General features: G+C 38.9%; 1 protein-coding gene across 1 annotated transcript in view; it reads right to left on the reverse strand.

Annotated features, from left to right (window-relative positions):
* LOC137502667 (helicase SRCAP-like) overlaps positions 1-26115 on the reverse strand; it is a 66536-nt gene that overhangs the window by 32274 nt on the left and 8147 nt on the right. The window contains exon 3 of the mRNA XM_068229589.1: positions 25838-25889. Within this exon, the coding sequence (XP_068085690.1) occupies positions 25838-25889 (52 nt within the window). The remainder of the gene's footprint in view (positions 1-25837; positions 25890-26115) is intronic.

Below are 26115 nucleotides of genomic sequence, written 5' to 3' on the forward strand. Positions count from 1 at the left end.
TTGTCAGAAGTGTGAACATTCAATCGTTCAGAAGAGTATTTGTGTATGTCTCAGAACGCCTGCTTGACTGAATGGTCAACGTACCAGCTTTCGGTTCACAGAATCACGATTCGATTCCCGGCCAGGTCGGGCGATCACGGTTGGAATTCCGACCATCGCATGTTATATTTTTTTGAAACGTGACATTGCGCATCCTTTGCTTTTGATGTAAAGGAGAGGACGTATAAGTCACAGGTAAGACCCCAATTAGAGTATGGTTCCCGTGTATGAGACCCGCACCTGGACTACTTGATTCAAGAACTAAAGGAGATCCGAAGGAAAGCAGCACGATTTGCTCAGGCTGAATTCCGGCAAACGAGTAGTGTTTCGAAAATGTTGCAATCTTTGGGCTGGGAAGACTTGGGAGTAAGGAGACGAGCTGCTTGGCTAAGTGGTATGTTTCAAGCTGTCAGTGGAGAGTTGGCGTTGAATGACTTCAATAGAGGAATAAACTTGAATGGAGTTTTTAAAATTAGGAACGATCATAATAAGGTGCCCCCGTGCTTCAGGCGGCAGCGCTCTGGTCTCTCACCGCTGGGCTCCGAGGTTCAAATTCCGGTTACTTCATGTGAGATTTGTGATGGAAAAAGCGGAGGTGGGACAGGTTCTTCTACGGTTTTCCCTGTCACCTTTCATTCCAGCAAGACTTTTCAATGTCATGTCATTTCATCTGTCAGTCATTAATCTTTGCCCCAGAGGAGAGCGACAGGCTTCGGCAGCTGGCACAATTCCTCTCCTCGCCGCTAGATGGGGCTTCATTCTTTCCATTCCTGACTCGGTCTAATGACTGGAAACAGGCTGTGGATTTTCAAGGATCATTTGGAATTCATAAGGACATATTGTGGCAAATATTCGTTTATAGAAAGAGAAACAGGGCAAAAATATTATTTTGTCTTAGTTTGCAGATTATCTGGAGAAATTTTGAATGGTATGGGCGGAGTATTGAATGCGTGATACAAGGTGAAGATAAATAAATCTGAAACTTAGTAGTGGAGTGTAGTGGAATGAAGCCAGGCAGTGAAGAAAATATTAAATTAGGAAATGAAGTCATAAACGAAGTAAATAGATATTGTTACTTGGGTAGTAGAACAACCAGCCACTGATGGCAGAAGTAAGGAGGACAGACGAGCTCAAGCAAGGAAGATCTTTCTTAAGAAAGGAAATTCGCTCACTGCAAATTAAAACATTGGCAATAAGTAGCGCAGAAAGGAAGAGAATAGAAGCTTTTGAAATGCAGTGTTTTACAATAATACTTAAAGTAAGAAAGATAGATTCACGAATGCAGAGAAAGATTTGGCTAAATTTGACCAGAAGAAGAGATAAGACACCCAGGACTTGTTCGGTTAGTTTCTGAGGGAAGTTTAGGCGGTAAGTACGTAGGGGTAGACCAAGCCATGAGTTCGACAAAGATATTAGAGTACATGTAGGGATGTTGAAGTTACATAGAAATTAATTTTCCTTGTTTTAGAATTTGATTTACGTCTCACCGACACACAGAGGTCTTATGGCGACAATGAGTTAGGAAAGGGCTGGGAGCGGAAATTAAACGGTCGTGGCCTTAATTAAGGTATAGCTCCAGCATTAGCCCGGTGTGGAAATGGGAAACGACGGGAATCTATCTTCTGGGCGGTCGACAGTGGGATTCGAACCCAGCTCACAGCTGCGCTACCCTAACCAAGCGGTTGCTCTCTTGGTACGTAGACATGAGGAGGTTAGTTCAGGGCAGGGTGATATGGAGAGCTGCATCAAAATAATCTATGGACCCAAACAAGAAGAAATAAAGAGGAATTAGCGATTATAATGATTTACCAATGGAGATGTTTGACAAATTTCCAACTTCTTTGAAAGCATTTAAGTAATGACTAGGTAAACAAAAGATAGGGAATCTGACAGGTAGGCGACAGCTCTAAATTTAGATTGATTCATTCATTCATTGTTGATTAATCGCGTTTAATAGAAGTGGTGGAAGAGGTATGAAGGTAATCTTAAAACTTCACCACTAGTGTCTCTCATCGTTCATTGTATCCACTTGTTCACTGTACATGATTTCTAGGCTTCTAATTGTTTAATTAACCATTAACAGCCAGTGATAATGTGTCCCCCGTGGAGGAAGGTATTCCCTGGCTAGAAGAGAATTGCAATGCGTAAGTTTTTAATTAAGTAATATGCGCAAGGAGAAGGAAAGTATTGCAGACACTTGAGGCATTGTTTTCAAATCCCACTGTTCTCTTCTTGTGGAGGAACTTTCCTTGACCTAGTCCACAACAACACCTTTACACAACTCAGCGGAACTGTGATAAGGAGAGAACAACTTGCTATATTCTCCGCTTTGTTTATGTCCTTCTTCCCCTCCTACCACCCAACTGTAATGAGATTTTCGCTCTAGTTGTCCTTGATATTTCAGAGGCTAGAGCGGCAAGTGATTCCTAACCGTGGGTTATCACGTTAAGGGTCCCACGAATGTACTTAAACAGTATTTTGAGAGGTCCCCTCTTATCTCTGAAATTTCAAGCAAGCTTAAAGATACGGGAGAACTTGGTTACAACAGCATACAAGGGATCTGGCAAATAGTGTCATTATAAGCGAGTGTCATTGTAACCGAGATAGAAAATTATCTTTCTGTCTTTCGTTCTAAATTCGTTTGCCCTCCAGGATTGTTTATTTCCCTCGGACTCAACGAGGGATCCCATCTCTACCATCTGAAGGGTAGTGTCCAGGAGAGTTGGACTTTGTGTTGGGGAATGAAGCTGGGTAGGAGGACCAGTACCTCGTTCAAGCTGCCTTACCTGTTATGCTGAACAGGGGCCTTGTGGGAGGATGGGAAGATCCGAAGGAATAGACAAGGAAGAGGGAAGGAAGCGGCCGTGGCCTCATGTTAGGTACCATCCCGACATTTGCCTGCAGAAGAAATGCGAAACCACGGAAGAACACATCGAAGATGGCTGAGGTGTGAATCGAACCCCATCTAATCAGTTAACCTCCCTAGTCTGAGTGAACCCCATTCCAGCCCTCGTACTACTATTCAAATTTCGTGGCAGAGCCGGGATTCGAACCCGAGCCTTCGGAGGTGGCAGCTAATCGCGCTAACCACTACACCACAGAGGCGAACGATAGAAAATTCTATTGAACAAAAAATTTATTTTTCCCATTTCATATTTACATATTTGCTGTTAACCTAAAGTAAGTAAAACTAGCTCAAACAATTGAACTTACAACCTATACAACACGCACTCTCCCACACACTAGAACCACCACAGTCTGCCAAAACTAATATTGAAGAAATACATTCATAAACAAATGGTAAGAGAATTATACCTGATAAGAAAACTACTTAATTAAAATAGAATTCTTTCCGAGGTTATAATTCTGTTACGATATGTGAATCCCGTCAAGATTTGCAACAATTAGTCCGACGTTGGATAAACTCCTTGAACAGTTACGGCCTGCGACTTAACGTCGGGAAGACTGACCACCTAGAGTGTGGGGTACAGGGTGATGGGTCCATTAACATCTACGCCGTTGATAATCTCGAAACATCACTTATCAAATCGGATGGTGACACGCTCCCAGATGTTCGAAGCAGTATCAGCGCTGCCTGGATGAAGATGCACCAAGTCACAGGAGTCCTTTTTGATCGGAGGGTGCCAATGAATCTCAAATCCAGAATCTATGGACCATTGACACTGTATGGAACCGACTGTTGGCCAGTCACAAGGAGACACGAACAACAGCTGCATGTCATGAAGTTGAAGATGCTTCGCTGGCAAATGGGACTCACTAGACTGGACCATATCAGAAATGAGGATGCTCGGATGGCATTTGGTGTGGTCCCAGTCCCTGCGGACACGCGATAGAATTGTTTGCGATGGAATGGCCACGTGCTACGCAGAAACGGTTGTTCAGTTGCAAGAAGGGCATTAAACTGAAGTCCTGAGGGCTGCAGATAAGAAGGGCGACCAGAGAAGCACTGGCTCGAGACTCTGCGGGAGGACATGCATGTGGCGAAAGTCTCTTCTAAAGATGCACGAGACCGTATCAAGTGAGAAAGGAAGTGCAAAACAGTGACCCTGCAATTAAGGGGGATAAATGCTAAGAAGAAGAACAACAACAAGAAGAAGAAGAATTTCCGACGCACTGAAGAATCTAACAGTTATAAATAAACTGAGTCGAAATTGAAAAGAGAAGGCTTCAGATAATTAAAAAAATGCTTTAATATTGGTGTCTTAGCAGTGATTTATGTTCCATCACCTTTACATCCTTACTAATACCTGTTTTTTGCTATTTTTTTGCTATTTGCTTTACGTCGCACCGACACAGATAGGTCTTATGGCGACGATGGGACAGGAAAGGCCTAGGAATGGGAAGGAAGCGGCCGTGGCCTTAATTAAGGTACAGACCCAGCATTTGCCTGGTGTGAAAATGGGAAACCACGGACAGCCATCTTCAGGGCTGCCAACAGTGCGGTTTTGATTTTGTTTCTTTTACAAGTTGCTTTACGTCGCAACGACACAGACACGTCTTATGGCGATGATGTGGTAGGAAAGAGTTAGAAGGGGTAAAAAGAAGCGGTCTTGGCCTTAATTAAGGTAGAGCCCCACTATTTGTTTGCTGTGAAAATGGGAGACTACGGGAAACCATCTTCAGGGCTGTCGACAGTGGGGTTCGAACCCTCTATATCCGGAATGCAGGATCACTGCTGCGTGCCCCTAACCGCACGGCCAAATCGCTCGGTGAAGTGCGGTTCGAAGTTACTGTCTTCCCAATATCTCTTCATCCTCTCGCTGTGTTCCTTTTTACATTGTTCAGTCCAACCTGTATTTAGTGGGGTGGGATTTATAGAAGATGTGTGTATGTGAATTAAAATTGTGAACTTTATTCTATCTTGAATGGTTTGTTCATTAATGCCAATTTCATTCACGTCTTCACTAATTTCTTTTAGCCAATTATTGTGATTTTTGCATTGATAAGGCTAAGATTAACATTTTCTTTGTGAGCCTGTTGTAATCCATTCTATATAAATGGCCATAAAATTATAATCGTCGTTTCCTGATTTTATCCGTGTTTTTTCTGTAACTTGACAGATTTCATGTGATTTCTTTTTCATCCAAATGACATTTTCGTACTTTGGTTCTAAGAATTTCTTTTCTTTGGATTAAGTCAATTGTTAATATTATTCCTCCGAAGACAATGTGCAGCAGCACATCAGGTAAACAGAGTTGTTGACGAGTATCTTCTAAGCCCCCATGCAAGAAGTAACGAAACTCTTTATCTCGGAAAGCCAAAACAAGGTACTACTCTCCAGTTAAAGCACGTGCTCTACTAGTGTGCCCTTGAGGTCGATCTTCTCCATACATCACTGACAGAGAAGATGGGCTGGTACACTAATGAGACCAGTCTGTAGGCGAACAGAGTAGTAGAGCTTTAATTGGTCGAACATGCCGCCAGTCCTCTCAACGAATTTATTTCCTGCATATGAGAACTGAACGCTAGTTATAAAGAAGTACCTGATTATCCTAATAGATCTTGGTGATGATAGTTTTAAGGAGGATTGCTGTGTGATATTTAGCCCCTAATGAACCGAATCCTACAGCAACTTAGGCCTATATAAAAAAGGCAATGTCATCTCTGGACAGGCCACGAAGGCCTTCGGCGAGTGGAAGGTAAAAACTTCCATCACACGAAATGCCTCTAAAATCGAGGTTTGTGCATGAAAATTCTACTCTATTTCTTTTAAAAGCATCTAGTATTGTTTTATGAGGCACCACATAAATTAGAAACCAGATTGTTGAATATTTTACATCATCGCTTGCTTGCTATTCAGGCAGCATCGGTTCAAATTGCGGCCCAAGTGTTTGCCATGTTCGGAATCGACATAAAACCGGAAGTTACTTGGATGAGAGTATAGTAACAATAGTCGCGTAAAACGATAGTCTTACTTTCCTTTATAAGTTATTAACATTTTTAAAAATGTAGCGTGCATCAAGGAGTATTCAGTTTATTCTTAAGAAGTTTCTAATCACTTCTCTAAGGTGAGCGGGCCCCGCGGTGTAGGGGTAGCCTGCCTGCCTCTTACCCGGAGGCTCCGGGTTCGATTCCCGACCAGGTCAGGGATTTTTACCTGGACCTGAGGGCTGGTTCGAAGAATTGAGGAGCTATCTGACGGTGAGATAGCGCCCCCGGTCTAGAAAGCCAAGAATAACAGCCGAGAGGATTCGTCGTGCTGACCACACGACACCTCGTAATCTGCAGGCCTTCGGGCTGAGCAGCGGTCGCTTGGTAGGCCAAGGCCCTTCAAGGGCTGTAGCGCCATGGGGGTTCTCTAAGGTGAGGTTTAACCCTTAAATGCAAAGCATTGCATATTTGCAAAAGGAGAATATACTTGCTTGTTAATTATATCTGCTTTATGATTTTACAAGTGTCCATTTACTTCAGCCATGCACACGAACTCGCTAGGGGTCATTAGTTTATTAAAAATTAACAATCATTTATTGTATGAATTCTCTTGTTAATCATCTGGAGTAGTGTAAACTTTAAACAGTTAAGGTAAAGCAAATAAAATGTTGTTTACCTCAGAGAATTCGTGAGTCAGCACATCCCTAAGATTGAAGTGTGGCAGTTGGTACAGTAACCGTACAGCTTTGCATATACCGATACCTAAAACATTCAAAACTCTTAATATATTGACTGATTCAAAGAAATAAAAATATATTAATTTTGACAAATAATTTGAGAAAATTTTCTGGTAAAAATCTATTATTTTTGAAATGAAAAACCATCATCTTTAAAAGAAATAATAAATTGTGCATTTAATGGTTAAATCGAAGGATTATTTATTCAGATTACGATTAGGTTTTTAGGATAGGAAATCTCTTTGTTACATTTTTATAGAACTGATTTCAGTATTTGTCGACACTTTTTCGTACATTGAAAACTGCGATACGTGCTTACATTTTTAGAGAAATTCAGTGAAATAGTGTAGGGCTTGATTTTCTCCAGTTATATGCCATAATTCTGTCCGGCTGGTTGGCTGAATCGTCAGCGTAGTAGCCTTGGGTTCGCAGAAGCACGGGTTCGATTGCCATCCTAGCTGGGAAATTTAGCCTAATTTGGTTAACCCCTGTAAGTCGTAGGCAGGTTGTTCGTGATTGTTTTAATATACCAAATAATCGAGAAAAAGACATGGAAATAATAGGTCTAAATTCTGACCTATTTAGATATATGTTCCATCCCACAATTACGTTCTACAATGGCATTTATGTGGACATCACGATTGCCACCTTTTGGAACCCCAACCACTTATGCAACTCTTCTTACATAGCCGTAGAACGGGATACATGACGCTTATTTCCGGCTATACGCCTATCTCTGTAATTTTATTCTACATTCTACCCCGTGACTGCGTACACATTCTGACCGTAGGTATAAAATGTAAACCATAGTTCAAGAAATACTATATTTACTGTGAGATAACGTGAGAATGCTGGTAAATACACATATCCTTCATTTGTGCACTAACCTTGCGATGAATTTAATTTGTATCCCCTTAAAGCACATTTTACTTCACTGTCCCTGAGTGTCAGATTTCGTGCAGAACTGGACGTCCTCTGGCTGCTGTGACCATGTAGCCACATAAATCATAAGTTTGACTTTTACCAGATGGCGCCCAAAAGAAATGAGTTTGTCCATGATGGACTGTGAAAGACAGATGCTACATCAGTGTATGTTTATTACATCAGATGTACTTGATTACAATTTCAGAGTTGTGTAATCGCCAAAGGACAACGCGATGTAGCAATATCTCAACCAATAAGACCCACATGTTGATGGAAAAGGACAGTATTTATCTTACCATTATGATACGAAAATTTATCAGGATATTACACCTAGGTATTTAATGTCCCTTCAGCGGAATAGATTTGAAGAAACATCGGGGTGCCAGATTTCTACTCTGAAAGAGTCTTTTAATGAGTCATTACTTCTACTACTACAACAGCAGAAGTAATAATAACAATAAAAATAATTATTACTTCTTAGTTAATTACCTTTATATCTACAACAGCGCCGTTCAGAAAAAACAATTCTCTAGACTTCTGTGTACCTCAAGACTTTTTTCTATAACAATCCACCATCTGTATGAAACCTCTCTAAATAACTTGTAATGTTGATTTCAACCACAAAATTTACTTCAAACCTTCTACATTAAGCTCTATCCCATGAATATAACCATAAGTGTTATAACTAGAAGAAAATAATAGTTCAGATATGAAATATTGTTTCTTTTTCATTGTAAATATAATATTATAATAGTTTAGATATTAGGTTATTAGAGTAATTTTGAACACTGAAAATAATAACATGTAAACAATTGTCGCTGTAATTGGGATTAGAAATTCTGTACTGCAGTAAATAAATAAATAAATAAATAAATAAATAAATAAATAAATAAATAAATAAATAAATAAATAAATAAATAAACGAGTAATAAAATAATGTTGTTTCAATTATCATGCACTATTCATTAATTAATATAAATACGTTTGTTAATACAATGAGAATATTTTGTTGTCCGGTTCCTTCGGTTAATGTTCAGAGTAATAACCTTCCGCTCAAAGAGCCCGGGATTCGATCCCTGGCCGGACCGGGAATTTGAACTTTGCCTGATTAATTTCTCTGATAGAAGGCTGCTGCTGCTGGTGGCGGTGGTGGTGGTGATTTCTGTTTTAAGAGGAAGTACAACTGGGCAACCGTCCTCTATTAACACTAATCACAAGAAAAATTTGAAGGGATCTGACACTTTGAAGATCTTGGCCAAAAAAAGACAAGGGCCACGAAGGGCGTGAAAATGAAAGACTCCCTAGGCCTCGGAAACCTAATACATTGGGGAAGGAAACGTTGATCAATGGAGTTCGATATTGGGCCCGCCATACCTTGAGAGTCAAAAGTATTTTGCAGAGGAAGACCACGATTATCGTATATCAACCAGACAATGCAGGACAATGGTTGTCATAATGAATTGGAACTGAAGAGATTAGCCGAAGAACGGAGTTCATATCATAAAAATCTGCTACAAACCAATCTTTGGATTGAACACCGCAGGAGCAGAGAACGGTACGCCGAAATTTTGCTCTTACAAGAGGTACTTTAACTTACCAGTAAATTTACCGACACGAGTTTCTCGCACTTTAAAATTCCACTCAACGGTGGCGGAATTAGAATCTGTGGTCCATTACGCATTCGATCTGTTTGTTTTTCATACTTAAATGACCTACCAGAACATATAAAAGCTAATAAATATCATCTCTACGCAGATGACATTCAACTATATATACATACAAACCCGAAGGACATCTAACTAGATATTAACAAACTAAAGGATGACCTAGAAAATATAAAAGACTGAACTAAAAAATAATTATCTTAAAGTCAATCCATTCAAATCACAAGCAATCAATGTAGGATCCAAAATTAATGATACTAAATTGAAAAGTGTAAAAATTCCTCCAATACTATTCCACGTAACACACATAAAATTAAACGAAACTGGAAAGAACCTTGACCTTGTTTTTATAAGTAGTTAAACTGGACAGAACACACGACAAAAATATGCCAAAGAATATTCTTTTCTTTGCACTCCGTTAAAAGTTTACGGATCTCATTTCACTAAATATGAGGAAGTTACTTGTTCAAAGCTTAACTCTACCAATCTTCGATGATGGTGGCGTAATATACAAGAACCTAAACACCACTCTTAACGCTAAACTTTAGCAGGCTTATAATACATGCATCCATTTTGTATTAAATAAACCCAGGTATTGTCATATATCACCCTGTCTTGAATAGCTGTCGTGGTTATATTTAGCAAAAGGAAGAAACCTTCACTTGACATCCCCAAACAGTATACCTACAAGGTCAGAAACCTCTTCCCTACTGAACTTCTCAATTTACCGCACGGTAAATTACAGCATCTCGTTCATACCTGCAACCATACGCTCATGGAATTCCCTTCCGGCTGTAATTAGAGACATACATAGTAGACATGTACTAAAAAAGATGTTATAAATGGTACATATATACTTAATAAGTTAGTATATAATGTAATGTATTTTTATATTAAACCTGAGAAATTTACGTTTCGTTTGTAACTATTATTTAACTTTTATTTCGAAATTAATTATATGTAATTAGGAACCTTAAGACTCTCTAGTTTGTGCAATGCAGCACATAAAAGATGGTTTGGCATAGCATCAGGCTTCATATCCCAAGCCACGCCTTATTAAATAAGTCAATAAATAAAAAATATAAACAAAATAGGAATTACTTACCACTGAGCAGACAGAAACTGGTCGACATGTTATTTCACCTGTTCGTTCTCAATGATGTCTGGTGTGGAAACAAAGCACGTGGTAGACCTTGACGTGTCATTAGATGGAACTCAAGTAAACAAGTTTAAATAGTAGTATCATAAATTCTTCACTGGAGGATGGCCCACATACGCGAGCCTGTAGTAATTTATAGTTACTTACATTCACTTAACAGGATCCTATGTTATTAACCTGACTCTAACAACTCTCCAAAACCTTCTTCACCTGTTTATTGAATAATTTATAATGATTTATATTTATTTTTTATTCATTTACCCAAGTTCCAAAATTCACTTTATGTAATATTAAATTATTATTCTTCAAGGATATCTGAAAATGTTAATACAAGTTGCTGGTCCACAAAACTTCACCGTTTATCATTTTTATATTTCGTAACTTGTTCGTGTTCTGGACCAGGAATACGATGTACTTGAAGTTATGTATGACTTGGTCCACCTTGGATCAATGATCTGCGATCGCGAAGTAAAAGATTGAGTTGCAACGAAGAAACTCACCGGGATCTGCAATAACAGAGCAATGAAAAACAATGCGAAGATCCGCTTTCGAAGCTCTTGTTTACTCCGTCGTCCTATATGTTTATGAAACATGGACCTAAAGGCCAGAGACAAACAACACATTCATGCCTTTGAGATGTGGTGTTGGCGAAGAATACCCATTGTACAGTGGACTGAAGAAAGAACGTATATGTCCAGCTCTGAGCAACTCAAAATCTCTAAACATACATTTATCCTCGTGCCAACTAGAAAATCCTTCAGTTCTTCGGGTATATCACGAGAAGAAATGCATCATGCAAGGGGATGTGATTGGTATAACAGGATGAGCAAGAAAAGCGTGCAGATAGTTTGACAAAGTTAAGCAGATCAGTTTTACCCCTTCAGCAGATCTTAAGAAGAGCTGAAAACCATCCAGGATGGCGAGGCGTAGTTAAGGGGCCCACGAAGCTCAGAAATGAGTAAACCGACTTGTGCTGATAATCTTAATCTTAATCTTAAAAAGCGTTTTAGTTATTTCAGCTTCACGATAAACTTTTGACCTCCACTACGGAACTAGAAGAATTGGAAATTACGACGCAAGCCATCCTTTATTCGAATTTATCTGGAAGAGCCATTGCTCATTCTGAACGCAACACACGTCCTGCCTATTTTTCCTGGTCACACATTTCATCCAAATCGTTACGTCTTTATTATGCTGGCGGTGATGACAAATACCGCTGCATGATTTATTATAATTAACGATGTTGTGTAGGCTACAATTATGAATCATTACAATGTGTGCCGCGATGAAGTCGTAGTTAGCACGAGTGAGAGTTTCTACTTGATCCCCTGTGGTATGAGATGGCTGAAGGATCTTGTTGTGGTCATTATGTCACAAAGATAAAGAAAAATGAAACAGGAAGGAAGTGCTCTATTCACCTTTCACTAACCAGAGTGCACCTCTTAATAAATAAACAAACAAGTGATTAATATAATGGCTGATGAAGCATCCGCTTTCTTTTTATGTTATATTGTGGTTGAAGGCGGAGAACATAAACATATATCTTTAGTTCCTCATTTAAATATTATAGACAACATGAACGTTGATAAATGATAGATCAACTCATGGAAATTAACACGGCTAGGATTTATATGTGCAGTAAAATCTGCCTTTAATGAAACCTTTATGAACCGGAAAACTGTCCATAATGGAAAATTTTCCAGGTCCCATGAATTATGGTTTAATATTGATGTAATTTTACCTGTATTTATCGGAATCTGTCTGACGTGGAAACGGAAGCAAATTCTGCTACTATAATGAAGAAATATGTAAGTTTCTTTGCCATGTACAGTATATTCCAAATGGATCTAATATGGCCGGGATACTGATTGTTATAACAAAATCTCGAACAGCCATTTATCTAGAAGTTGAGACAGAGACGGCGTTAGGAAAAAACATCAAAGACAGCTCTAAGAAAAGGAACAGAAATTAATGGCGATGAAGACGGGAAGGAAGACGATGAAGAAGATGGATTATGAAACATGAAGTCCTAGAGACATGTCCTATCAGCCGTAAAGAACATTCAGTCTACTTCGCGAACGAAAAATAATGCGGAATTGTTCGACATTATTTACCGCGCCCGTATTTTAATTGAGAGCCGTGCTACCAGGGATAGTGGTGTCCAGCCTACAATTTAGGATTACTGAAACAATTAAATCAAAGTACTGCCCAGTATTACTATGTATTTCTATAAAACGTGCCATGTGTAGTAAGTGTATTTACTGTACTACTGTGCACTGTGAGGAAGTTCTAAGCAAGACGAGATTTGTGTTAAGAACGCGTGTATATAAGTGTGTGATGGAATATCGTATGGCTTTTTGTGCCGGGATATCCCAGGACGGGTTCGGCTCGCCAGGTGCAGGTCTTTCTATTTGACTCCCGTAGGCGACCTGCGCGTCGCGATGAGGATGAAATGATGATGAAGACAACACATACGCCCAGCCCCCGTGCCATTGGAATTAACCAATTAAGGTTTTAATCCCCGACCCGGCCGCCAATCGAACCCGGAACCCTCTGAACCGAAGGCCAGTACGCTGACCGTTCAGCCAACGAGTCGGACAGTGTGTGATTAGAGCCATTATTGTATATGCTACCGCACAAAATCATATATATACTACTGGATTATCTAACGGGGATATGCATTTATAATGTTATTTTTAACCACCTTCATGAACCCGAATCCTGTGTACAGTAGAAAATTTTCCGGTCCCTTTGGTTTCCGCTGAAGACAGGTTTTTGTAATACAAATGGCTAAATAAACACACACACACTCACACACACACACACACACACACACACACACACACACACACATGAGCTAAGAAGTTTCAAAATATGGAGTAAAACACAGACTTTTTAAATAATATGAAGAATATCTGTTTTGTGTCAAACATTCAGGGTCAGTGGCAGAGTGTTGTGTGTTCTAACCCGGCAGAGGTAGTCGGATTTTTGAAGGGTCGAAAGAAGTCCATTCAACACTCCATGTCGTATGATGTCGACACCCCAGCATTCTCTCAATTGCGAGAAGGAGAGGCGCTGAAAATTTTTTCGCGGATTTCGTGGTACGGCTTACCAATTGGCCGGGTAGCTCAGGTGTTAGAGCTGCGCATTTATAGCTGGAAGGTTCGATTTCACTGCCCGTTCAATTTTCTAGTGTGTTTTCGTTTAGTTTTGTTCATTGAAAAATCTATGTATTCAGTTTTCTTGCAAAATATCATAAAATTATGTATATACACAAATTTTAAATATTGTTTATCAATACATAAATGTCGAATGATGTTTCTTTCTCACACAATAAAAATATTTGTACAAAATACCACGTTCCTTCTCACGTTTCAAAATAATGCTAAGATAATATGGAAACATGGAAATTTTTAATTAAAATATGTTTGGAATATTTTTATAATTTGAATAAAATAATAAAGAGATTGAATAAATACACATTTCAATAAAAAATCCACAGTTCAATGTTGAAAACATCCGAGAGATAAGAGCTACGAAGTTTAGGTAAATAAAATGTAATAAATTATGAGAATACATTCTTTATTTATTCCTAAAATTACTGATGTGAAAATGGGAAACTATGGAAGACCATCTACAGGGCTGCGACAGTGGGGTTCAAACCCACCATCTCCCGAATGCCAGCTATCAACTACATGACCCGAACTGAGCAGCCAACTCACTGGTTCATGCATTTGTTAATTGTTGTGATAACAATGTCAATGTAAATTATTTAAGTTTGTGGTAGTGTCACCTAGCTACTTGTATGTTGTGGGTGTGGTGTGCGCGCTTCCTACCCTTATTCCTCAAGCCTGATTCATTCACAGTTCAAGGATTCATTTCTGTATTGAAGCCGGTACAGGATTAATTGAAGTCCCATGAAATCAGGAGCTCTCTAATATAAGAAACACTGGCCGAATGCCAAGCAATACGGCTGAGGCACTCAAAAAGCTGCAGGCCATACCAATAGGTACGTGATTCACCCATGGAGTCTTGAATATTCTACGATACATCCACATTTGAAAGGCAAGCAATCTGTTATTGACAAAACCTATAGTGTCCATACTTCGACACCTTAAAGCAGCACTGGTAACACATACAGTTCACGCCACACCAGCTTAGATATTAAGTTCACGGTTGCACAGAAGATTTTAAAATAAATTTAAGTGGGAACTGACAGTGCCGGGATGCGATTCTGCAACCTTGAGAATGAAATGCAAATGCTCAACTGACCGCATGCCCCATGCCCGGCGGGTCTGCAGTAATTATTCACAGGCTCACGTCTTTAAGTTCCGACTCCCGCATTCGTGCACTTGTGAAGAAGATTAATTTGGAACTTGTCATGCCATCTGTTTTGGTTACACGTTCTCATCTCTGTGGCCTATAGCTAGCGGTCATCTTCCTTCTCCTGGACCTATTAGATCAGTTCAGTTCACACTTTCACTGCGCAGTAGGTTGGGATATTACACAAGTTCCGGTGCACTAAACGAAAATGATCACTGTTGGAGACTTCAATGACTGGTTATGCGGGTAACTACTTTCTCACGCACCTATCATATTACCTAATGGTATTCTTAAGTGCTACATAATTTTAGAGTTCTACATGGATGTCACAGTGTTCTCCGCGCTGAGAAGGCAAAGTAGTTCAACTGAGCGGATGGATGGAAGAAGGACGAAACTCATAAAACAGTTTTGAGAAAAAGAGAACAATGTGGATGTCACATTTTTTTTTACGATGAACGCAAACATTTCGTATGCTAGAGATAATTAGAACTACGTACTGGTGCCAAGATTATTTAAGACTTTGCTGTAAATAGTTCGTAAAGAATTGAGATACACCTTTTTCCAAATATTAGTATTTTCTCAACAAAATCACTTGAAATTCAGTAAATTTATTTAAGAATGGCTAAAAATGCAAGCTGTGTCTTACGAAAATATCAGAAACTAGACCTACGACAGAACATTTTAATCCAAGAGGACTCATGAAACAGTTTTGAGAAAAAGAGAACAATGTGAATGTCACATTTTTTTTACGATGAACGCAAACATTTCGAATGCTAGAGATAATTAGAACGGCGTACTGGTGCCAAAATTATTTAAGCCTTTGCTGCAAATAGTTCGTAAGGGAATAGAGATACGCCTTTTTCCAAATATTAGTATTTTCTCAACAAAATTATTTTAAATTCAGTAAATTTATTTAAGAATGACTAAAAACGCAAGGTGTGTCTTAAGAAAATATCAGGAACTAGACCTACGACAGAACATTTTAATCCAACAAGCTTAACGGACAAAAAATTAGTCTCGCAAGTGCGCACACACAAATGGATCGTTTAGCCTGTACAGATGGCGCAGCGAAGAGTCTCGTGCTCAACCGCATGCGCACAACCTCTACGTGAGCATAAGGCCGTAGCGATCATGAGCCGTTGATGTTTCAAGCGGGCAGTGTACGTCAACATGAATATATGCAAGGATGTGACCCAGTGGCGAAAAGGGCAATAGAATTTAGCCGTGCTCATGAACATACGGTGTAAGAACTTGCTGGATTTGTAGGTGCCTCGTAATGGACTGTTCAACCTGTCTACAAGTAGTTGTGTACTACACGTGGCCACGAAACATGACGTCAGAATTGTGGTCGGGAAAAGATCCTGACTGAGAGGGACCTGAGACGCGTTTCACGGCTTGTGAATAAAAATCGCATCCAAACTCGACAGGAATTGCTGCAGTCAATGAATGAAGGTCCATCCTCACCTCTTAGTGAGAGAACATTGCGATGGGAACTTCAAGCAATGAATATTTGGTGTCGATTACCTTGCAAGAGACCGAGCTCGAAAGCTGCAGTTGCGGCCAGTATCCAATATTCGGGATATACTGGGTTTGAACCCCACTGTCGGCAGCCAAGAAGATCTTTTTCCGTCGTTACCCATTTTCACAACAGACAAATTCTGGGGCTGCACCTTAATGAATGCCACGGCCGTTTCCTTACCACTCCTATCCCTTTACTGTCTAACCGTCGCCATAAGATCTATCTGGATTGGTGCGACGTAAAGCAAGTTGTAACAAGGCACATACAGCTGAGCATCTTCAGTGGGCTAGAAATCATGAAACGTGCACAGAAGCTGACCGGCGGAGCGTAATGTGTTCTGATAAATCACGTTTTTGTCTATATTCCAGTGACGCACGTCGTCGAGTGCACTGGAGGACAAATGAAGCATTTCATCCTGGTTGTGTGCTGGGTCAGGTTTAATCCGGAGTTGGATCTGTGATGTTTTGGGAGTGTTTTTCGTATCACTTATTGGGATCGCTCATTGAGGTGACCACTAATATGAACCAGCAGGTTTATCTATCATCCTGGATGATCAAGAGTTGCTTTTCAGTCAACATCTGCATGATGAGTATGCTATTCAAGATGACAACAGCAAAGTCATCGGGCTGGACGAATATGTGATGAGTTTTATGAACACTCCACCACGCTATTACATTTCGATTGGCCTGCACAATCACCAGACTTGAACCCCATTGAATATCTGTGGGACATGTTGGAACAGCGAGTGTAACACCGACATTAGCATCCCCGCAATTTGGTGGAACTGCGCGATCAAATCCTCATCGAGTGTCTCAACCTGGATGCGACCAACCTGTACAACCTTGTGGACTCACTTCCTAACCGAACAAAGGCGGTTATCAAATCCAGAGGCTGATGCTTGTAATGATTTCTCCAGGGGTGACTAATATTTTGTTCGGTATGCTCATTACATAAATTAAATGACATATATACAACATTGTAGAAAAGTAGAGACTAAAGGTCTACATTCCCCTTTACGGTCGGTAGAACGAAGGTTAGGCTAAGTCATACTTTGCTAGTGAGCGTGTTGTGAGCGACCGCTTGGCGCTCAACAATCTGAGCGAAGGAACTGCATTCGGTGCGACTTATTCAGATTCGCAGTCACTGCGACATCCGTTGAGGACATGGAACTGGTGTCCAAAGACAGGATAAAAGCAATATTTGGAATTTAATTCAAGCCTTCAGCACGCAATCTATTTATTAGAAATTGTACACCACCTTCTCTCCTACCCTGCCGCCCAAAATGTTGATGGTGAAATGTTTTCCCTCCAACGGGACTCGAACCCACTAACCACAGTTTCAGATCATAGAAACTTTCCTCTTTAACGACCATGGACTACAGGCGGGCTACAGCAATAAATGTATACTGCATTATATAAAATTGTTTGAGTGCGCTATTCTGGTAAATTTATATAAAAACATGTCCACTTTGGAGCGATAATACGAAATCGATAATACAGTGATAAAAGACAGCTGTGGATTGCTTGAAACTGCTGATATTCTTATGCCAGACTGATCATTGGGGCCATGAGTTACAATTGGCTTTATTTCGCACTGACACAAATAAATCTTATGGCGACGGTGGGAGAGAAAAGGCTTAGGAGTGGCAATGAAGTGGCCGTGCCCTTAGTTAAGGTACTGCCCCAGCATTTGCCTGGTTTGAAAATAGGAATCCATGAAAAACCATCTTCAGTGCTGCTGAGAGTGGGGTTCGAACCCCCTATCTCCCGGATGCAAGCTCACAGCTGCGCGACCCTAACCGCACGGCCAACTCGTCTGGTGGCCGTGAGTTAAATAGTTACATTAATACACTTCTGACTTAAATAAAGGATATTGGTAAATGGGTTAAGGAATATAAGAATAAAGTCACATTTTCATACAAATAAACTTGTATTTCTTTATTGATTTAGATTACACACCTTATTCTAACAATGCAGCGTACGATGGTAATAAAAACACTTTTCGCTAGTGATCTAGTAATATACTCGTTATGTAAGTCCCACCTTAATTACTGTGTTTGTCACACAAGGAGAAATCTCTGATGTAATGCTCTTATTTCTGAGCAACAAGTGGTGTTATAAACACAACGCTTTGGGAATAAACCAGAGTAAAGTTTCTTGTCGTGGAAACATTAAAAGCAAACAACACTTGATGGCATTATTTAAACATGGCTTGGAATGTAAGAAAACAAAGCGATAAAATTCTAATTCAGACTCGAAAGGAAGATATTTCATTCGTGTTACTCGTTCATTAGGGAGAAAACTGCATTTTACGTGAAATGATTTAAGAATGCATTCATTTACATGATTTCTAATTCTAGTGTGACGGTGTAAAACACAGTGTGGTATTTTTATCAGTCGCCTCAAAAGTGGAGGAAAATAAAATATGGATTACGAAAGTAAGAAAGGATGAAGAGCGAAGTGTGGGGATACTTTTTATTAGTAACAAGTAAGAATAATGAACATAGGATGTGTGCCATGTAATCGTTGTGCTTTCTTATTGACATTCATATCTACTACCTCACATATGAAAGCTCACGCGTGTAAAGTGCGGCCTCATACATTGCGGCCACCAAATACAGTATCACATGATATCAAACAAAACATTACACAGAAGTGCGTCAAAATGTGTGACGGTTGTTTCGGGAACAGATTGCTAGATCTATGTTAAAAACGAGTTAAAGTTGGCGCAGAATTAGATGTTGCCGATATTCTTACAAAAATAAAATTGATTAAAATATCACTTTTCTGATGACGATCCTTTTGCGTGATGAATAAATATCCAAGACTTGCTCTGCTAGCGAAGAAAAGAGTGTCTATTCCAGCCTCTGATGCAGCAAGTGAAAGACATTTCAATTCAGCTGGTAACCTGGTTAGTGACGGGAGAATCTCGTTTAACCAAGGTAGATTAAATGAAGCTCTCTTGGTCATTCTGCACCAAAACAGACAACACAGCAATTACTTGAATGCATATTTTGTTAAAATATTTGCATGGTGTCCAATGTTTTATAGTCAGCCACGCTCATTTACTCACTTCTTTGAAGTTTGAACCCCTGTGGGTGGGGGACGCAGACGAAGAATACACCAACGGTATTTCCTGCCTGTCGTCAGAGGCGTCTAAAAGGATGATTGTATTAGAACCATGAAACTACTTGTGATTAGTACCATCACGCGGAGAACACCATGGGTGCCTTTACTTGCGAGTAGTACCACTATGTTAGGTACACAATAGCTTTGTAATTAGTGGGATCAGAGAGTGGTTCACTGTGGATTTACAGTACCCACGGGTCTGGGCGTTGCCTGTGATTAGTACCCACTAAATGAGGAAAACCAGGGGAATACCGGCGCCTGTGATTAGTACACGTAGGTGAGGAACACCATGGGTTTGCGCTGCCTCTGAGTGGCGCCATTATGTGCGACGTACAATACTTGTGAGTAGTACCATAATGTGTGGAACACCGTGAGTCTCTGCTACTTTTGATTAGTACCGCAACATGACAAATACTATGGTTCTACTTTATTAGCGATGAATACCATCATGAGGGGCCGTGGACCGGGATTTTGGACCCCTTTAGACAACAAACTTCCTCGATTCAGGATTGTGATTTAGAAGCAGTCCTTTTGTCAGTAATACTATTGTTTACGATAGTTTCTGGGTCAGATCCACTGATTTGTTTTAAATTCATTTCCATTCATTCATTCTTCATCACATTTTTTATTCTGGTCAGTGGATGATTTTGCACTTTTAAATTGTCATTACATTTCGTAATTAGAGACCGATGACCTACATGTTAGGCCCCTTTAAACAACAAGCATCATTATCATCGTCATCTTTGAAGAAGATTCGTCGTAACTTTGTTGACATGTCCGTAAGCGTATCAGTCACCTTATCTCAGACTACACGTTCCTAGCCAACCCGCTCAAAGTCGACCGAAACACGGTGGATCACATGAGGGTCGAATGAGCTTGAGTGAACGAACTGGGTGGTTTGCAGATCTCTAATACAAACAACATCAGTCGTCTTCCAAGTCCGTTTCATTTACTGTTACCTTTGCATACTTTAGTAAATCAGTTACGTACTTTACTTTTTCCGACACTTTGGCTGAATGGTCAGAGGACCCCGGGTTTGATTCCTAGCCGGGCCGAAAAGTTTAACTTCAGAACTTAATTCTGTATCTAAGTGTTAGTGTGCATCTCAATACACTTCTCTACATTTACGCACATCATTTCACTCTTCCTACCACCACAGAAGCACGTAATAGTGAATAGATCTCTCAATATAGGGTTGGAATCAGGAAGGACATCCGGCAATAAGACACGAACAAGTCCACAGTTGCCACACTACCAACGTGTGGAAAAAACAGCTGAAGAAGAAGAAGACTGTGATGTAAATTTATTTAAAATTCAGCCTCTTGAGTTCATTTATGACGCAAGATTAAGGAAAGATAGATAGATAGATAGATAGATAGATAGATAGATAGATAGATAGATAGATAGATAGATAGATAAAGCCTTTTTCGTGGCGAAGTTAGGGCTCTTGGCCCTTTCTTACACTTAACCACACACATATTGTTATTATTCCATATAATGACATTGATTAACTTAAAATAAAATACCAAGAACTACAAATAACACTAATTTTTAAGACAAAAAATATGAATATATACACGCAAAGAAGAAAGAAAGAAAAAGTAACTGCCTACATAATACAGGTTTGAAAAAAAATTCAATACACAACGAAAGAAATACGAATGTAAAAATACTAGTAAGCTTAATAAAAATATTAAATGAAATTTAACTAATTGCATTCTTGCATGACTAGATCTAAGTTAAATACTGTACTTACTACTAGCTATTTTTAGGCTACTTCTCCTTCGTAAATACAGTATGGATGTTTTTAATTTAATTTAAATTATCATATTAAACCAATATTTAATTTATTGTGCAATAATCTCATATCATTTTCACACACAATCACTCGTTCCACTCATACAGGTACTGTACCTTGCTGGAAGCACTTAACGAGGAACTGCTGGTAGGAGGTTTTAAATATACTTTTTGATGCAGCATCCTTGATATCTTTGGGAAGAGCATTCCACCATCCCGAAGCAGTGATAGTAAATGATCGATGGTATGTGGTTGTTCGGTGGACAGGTATTCCTAGGAGGGACACTGAGCGAGTATCATGGAAATGTAAAGAACCAAGGTGACGAAAATTGCTGGAGAGATAACCAGGGATGTCTTCCGAAAGTACCTGGTACACAAGAGTATTTGTATGTAGTTTACGCCTGTCGTCTAGTCATAACCAAGATAATTGTTTATAGTAGGGAGAAACTCGAGTGTCATACCGTAAATCCATAGCATATCTAAGACAAGCATTTTGAGTGCGTTGTAGTTTCAAGCTTAATTCATTTGTTATATCCGTAAGAATTACATCACAGTAGTCAAAAATGGGAAATAATATTGACCGAACAAGTTGAATTTTTAGCGATCATGGGAATACATTTCTGAACCGTTTTAAGGGGTGCAAGCCACAATAAACCTTTTTTAAGATATTCTTAACTTGCGCTGACCGGTTTAGAGTTTCCGTTATAATAACACCAAGGTTAAAAACTCATTTACATTAGAAGTGCCGACTGGGTATATTATTTATTTATTTGTGTCTTTGTTAAGTGGCAAAGTTTGGCCCTCTCTTACACTTTACCACATACAATTTTTTGATTTTTACAGTATTCATTTCAAATATCATTGTAATCAATTACAGTTACTGAGATAAGATAATTAAGTCGGATAAGGAATAACAACAATACAATTAATTAAGATTATTATTATTATTATTGATGAAAAATTATAGGATAAATAGAGAGTGGAGTATAAGAAAAATATATCAACTTAATACCTAAGGATTATATCTATTAATTAGCTTAAAGGAACACTTATTCAAATTATAAGGCTAAAATAAATTAAATGAATATTACTACGTTACAATCTGAGTATGCTAAAATCGATGCTACTATGTACTCTATTTCTAGGAACAGTCTATAGCCTTAAATGAGAGGAGCGAGAACGTAAATGTTATAGCGTACGTAATTTTTGGTTTCATTCACTCTTAAATTCATTCGAGTCAACTGTATGTACTCTGGAGGAATTTACGGTTTTAAATGTCCTACTCCAGCAAGACTTTTTAATATTTTCGGAACGAATGAGCGAAACGTTTTCGCGCGTGTAACACACACAATGTTATTTCAGGTTCTTATGTAAATAGTGATAAACACATTATGCTCAATTCAGGGTTCAACATTCAAAGATGTCATAGATGAAAGAGTCGATATCATTCGAGAATCAATCCACAGCTGTATTGACTCACCCACATGACCCTATTTAGTGATATGGTACATATCTAAGTGACTGTTTTACATGCATTAATAATAATGTAATTGTTTCTACCTCCCACTAACTATTTCTGACGGTTTTCGGAGACGCCGAGGTGCCGGAATTTAGCCCCGCAGGAAATGTTTTACGTGCCAGTAAATCTACCGACACGAGGCTGACGTATTTGGGCACCTTCAAATACCACCGGGGAGAGCCAGGATCGAACCTGCCAAGTTGGGGTCAGAAGGCCAGCGTCTTAACTGTCTGAGCCACTCAGTTCGGCTTACATGCATTAAAAAAGGTTTCTCATACTATGTTTTATATTGGAACACGTTGATTGCTGTAAGTAACTACAGAATCTACATTGAAGACCGTGTGAAATTCGGCATAGTATGGACTAAAATTAATTTACAACATAACAGTTGAGTTAGCTAAAAAGCTTATGACGCCACAGCCTTGACGAGCCTTGGCCTATCAAGCGACCATGACCTTATTTAAGGCACAGCTCCACTATTTACCTGGTGTAAAAATGGGAAACCACGGAAAACTATCTTCAGGGCTACCGACGGTGGGATTCGAACCCATGATGTACTGCATTCAAGCTCACAGCTGCGCGACCATAACCACACGGTCAACTCGATTGGTGAAACCGTATTAAGGGGGGTAGACATACATAGTTATTTAGAGCCTACAAAGAGAGCAAAACTTTTAGCACGAAAAGCTAATTTTTTTTTTTTTTTTTTTTTTTTTTTTTGCATTTGAATACAGACAAGTGAATGTATCACTGAAGACAAGTGAAGCATGATGTTATCGCAATGAATTTTTGTGTTCCCACCCTTTTCCCTTTTATCTACGGGGTTGGACAGGAAGTGAGATTAATCTTCGTGGCAAGTTTTTGGGGGTGGATACCTTTCCTGACGTCAACTTCATTAGAGGAGCTAATAAGGTGATAGTTAGGAAGGAAAAGGTTGAAATTCTGTCCCAGCACATAGCGTGTTCGTGTCAAATAGCACCAAGGGGTCTGCTCAATGCTTAACCTCCCCATCTGACGGAAGAATCGCTATCAACAACGTCACATGCTCTCACACCACATGAACATTGTGGAAAGGTTTGGAATTTAATCCAGGCCTTTTGCAAGCAATCTATTGATTAGAAATTGTACTCCACCATCTCTTCTACCTTGCCGGCCAAAATTTTGATGGTGAAATGTTTTCCCTCCAACGCGACTCGAACCCGCTAACCACAGTGTCAGATCATAGGGACTTTCCGCCTTAAAGATCATGGCCACTAGGCACGCTACAGCAATGAATGTATATTATATAAACATCTTTAAGTGGGATATCATCATATATATTATTTCAGTAGTATAGATCCCTTTTGCGGCGCTCACAAGTAACCGATCGTGACAAATGAGCATTCAAAAGAAAGAGAATAGACATTAGCCGTGCCGAATTGCACTCTCATTTCACAAATACCGACAATTTCTTTTAAAAATGAGTTTAGAAAATTGTACAAAGTGTGCGATTTGCAAATACTGTTGTTGTAGGAAAATACGCGCCATCATTGTTGTCCACTTCACATTTTGACCACTGGGACGCCAGTTTTATGTCATTATAATATGCTGTAATTATTAGTTAAGAAAATAATGATAGTAAAACCAAAAATTACTTTCGGAACATTCATAAATATAATAATGCAGTTGCATCTGCTTCCGTTCAAGTGGATACCATAAATGTTAAAAAATCGAAGATTAAATTAAATGGTAAGTAATACTGTCTAATGTTGCACTGATTTATGTATTCCTTACATCCCTAGTAATTCGCCAGGGTTACTCCACCACATACTTAATAAACATGCAGGATTTCTCGCATGGTTCACCTAGTTCTGGGGATAATTTATATAAAATCAAGTGTGCACTTAGGTGCGATGATATGAAATCGATAATACCTTGGCGATAGACAGCTGTTGATTGCTTGAAATTACTGATCATTCGAGTCATGAGTTAAATAGTAACATTAATACACTTCTGACTTAAATAAATTACATGGGGAAGTGGGATAAGGAATATAAAAATAAAGATACAATTTCATACAAATAAACTTGTATTTTATTATTGAATTTTATTACAAATCTTATTCTAACAGTGCAGCGTATGAAAGTAATAAAAACACTTTTCACTACTGATCCGGTAATATACTCATTATGTAAGTCCCATCTTAATTACAAAGTGTGTCACGCAGGAGAAATCACTGATGTAATGCTCTCATAGCTGAGCAACAAGTGGTGTTATAAACAGATCGCCTTGGGAATAAAACCAGAGTAAAGTTTCTTGTCGTGGAAACATTAAAAGCAATCAATTCTTGGTGGTATTTAAACATGGCTTGGAAGAAAATAAACCGATAAAATTCTAATTCAGACTCGAAAGGAACATATTTTACGCGTGTTTTTCGTTCATTAGGGAGAGAACTGCATTCTATGTAAGACAATTTAAGAATGCACCACGTCAATCAAACATTCATTTTCATGATTTGTGATTATGATTGTGACCGCGAAATGACTGATGATTAATACAGAAAAACACAGCGTGGTACATTTATCACCCACCTGAAAAGTAGAGGAAAAGAAAATCCTAATGAATTTTCCTCTATTGACTTAATTTGCATTTTGATAATCTGGCCACTTCAATTTTAATTGCCGTAAGAGCCTAATTTCCCTTCCAGAGCTACAGGTAAGCATAAAGCCAAAATAATTACTTAACAGCACCAATCTGGTCCAAGAAAGTCGGAAATAAAATACCCGACATAGGTCTGTACTGCCTTAAAATTCAGGAACAAGTTCACAGCCATATTTCCGATAACGCAGAAATACTGTTTGCAGAGTGACACTACCATCTACGTCACTTCCCTGTCCTTATTAAAGAAAAAGGCTTAGTAAACTGGTTTCTCACTCCATCGAAATATGTTTAAATATTCTCAAAAATGAGATATTGCCCCAAAGAGGCACTGTTAAAACTGTCCTGAGAAATACCGCTTTCAAATTTCTGAAACTAGATTTTCAAAATTAATTAAATAATTAGTTAATTTACTATACTTGAAAACGGTGTAGTATTAAACCAATGAATCGTCATAAAAGATGATCAGTTATAAGGAATTCTTGAACGACTTAGGTACCTCTGCGAACAATTCGTACGAAACTTCAACAGGAAGTTGGTAATTTGTGAAACTGTAACGTGAAACGAAATAACTTAAATTTAGAACTAATTAATAAATAATGATTAAAACCTATTTCCATAGCCTAATTTCTTCTCGAGTGGGAGAATCTCACCCCGTCCAATTATATGTTTAACAATGAATACTCAAAATCGATGGGCAATTGAACTAAAACAGAGTCATATGTATAGGAATACTATAAAAATTTCTATCTGATGTAATTGGTATGTGACTCAGGT

The sequence above is a fragment of the Anabrus simplex genome, chromosome 11 (assembly GCF_040414725.1).
Source record: "Anabrus simplex isolate iqAnaSimp1 chromosome 11, ASM4041472v1, whole genome shotgun sequence".
NCBI classification, from domain to species: domain Eukaryota; kingdom Metazoa; phylum Arthropoda; class Insecta; order Orthoptera; family Tettigoniidae; genus Anabrus; species Anabrus simplex.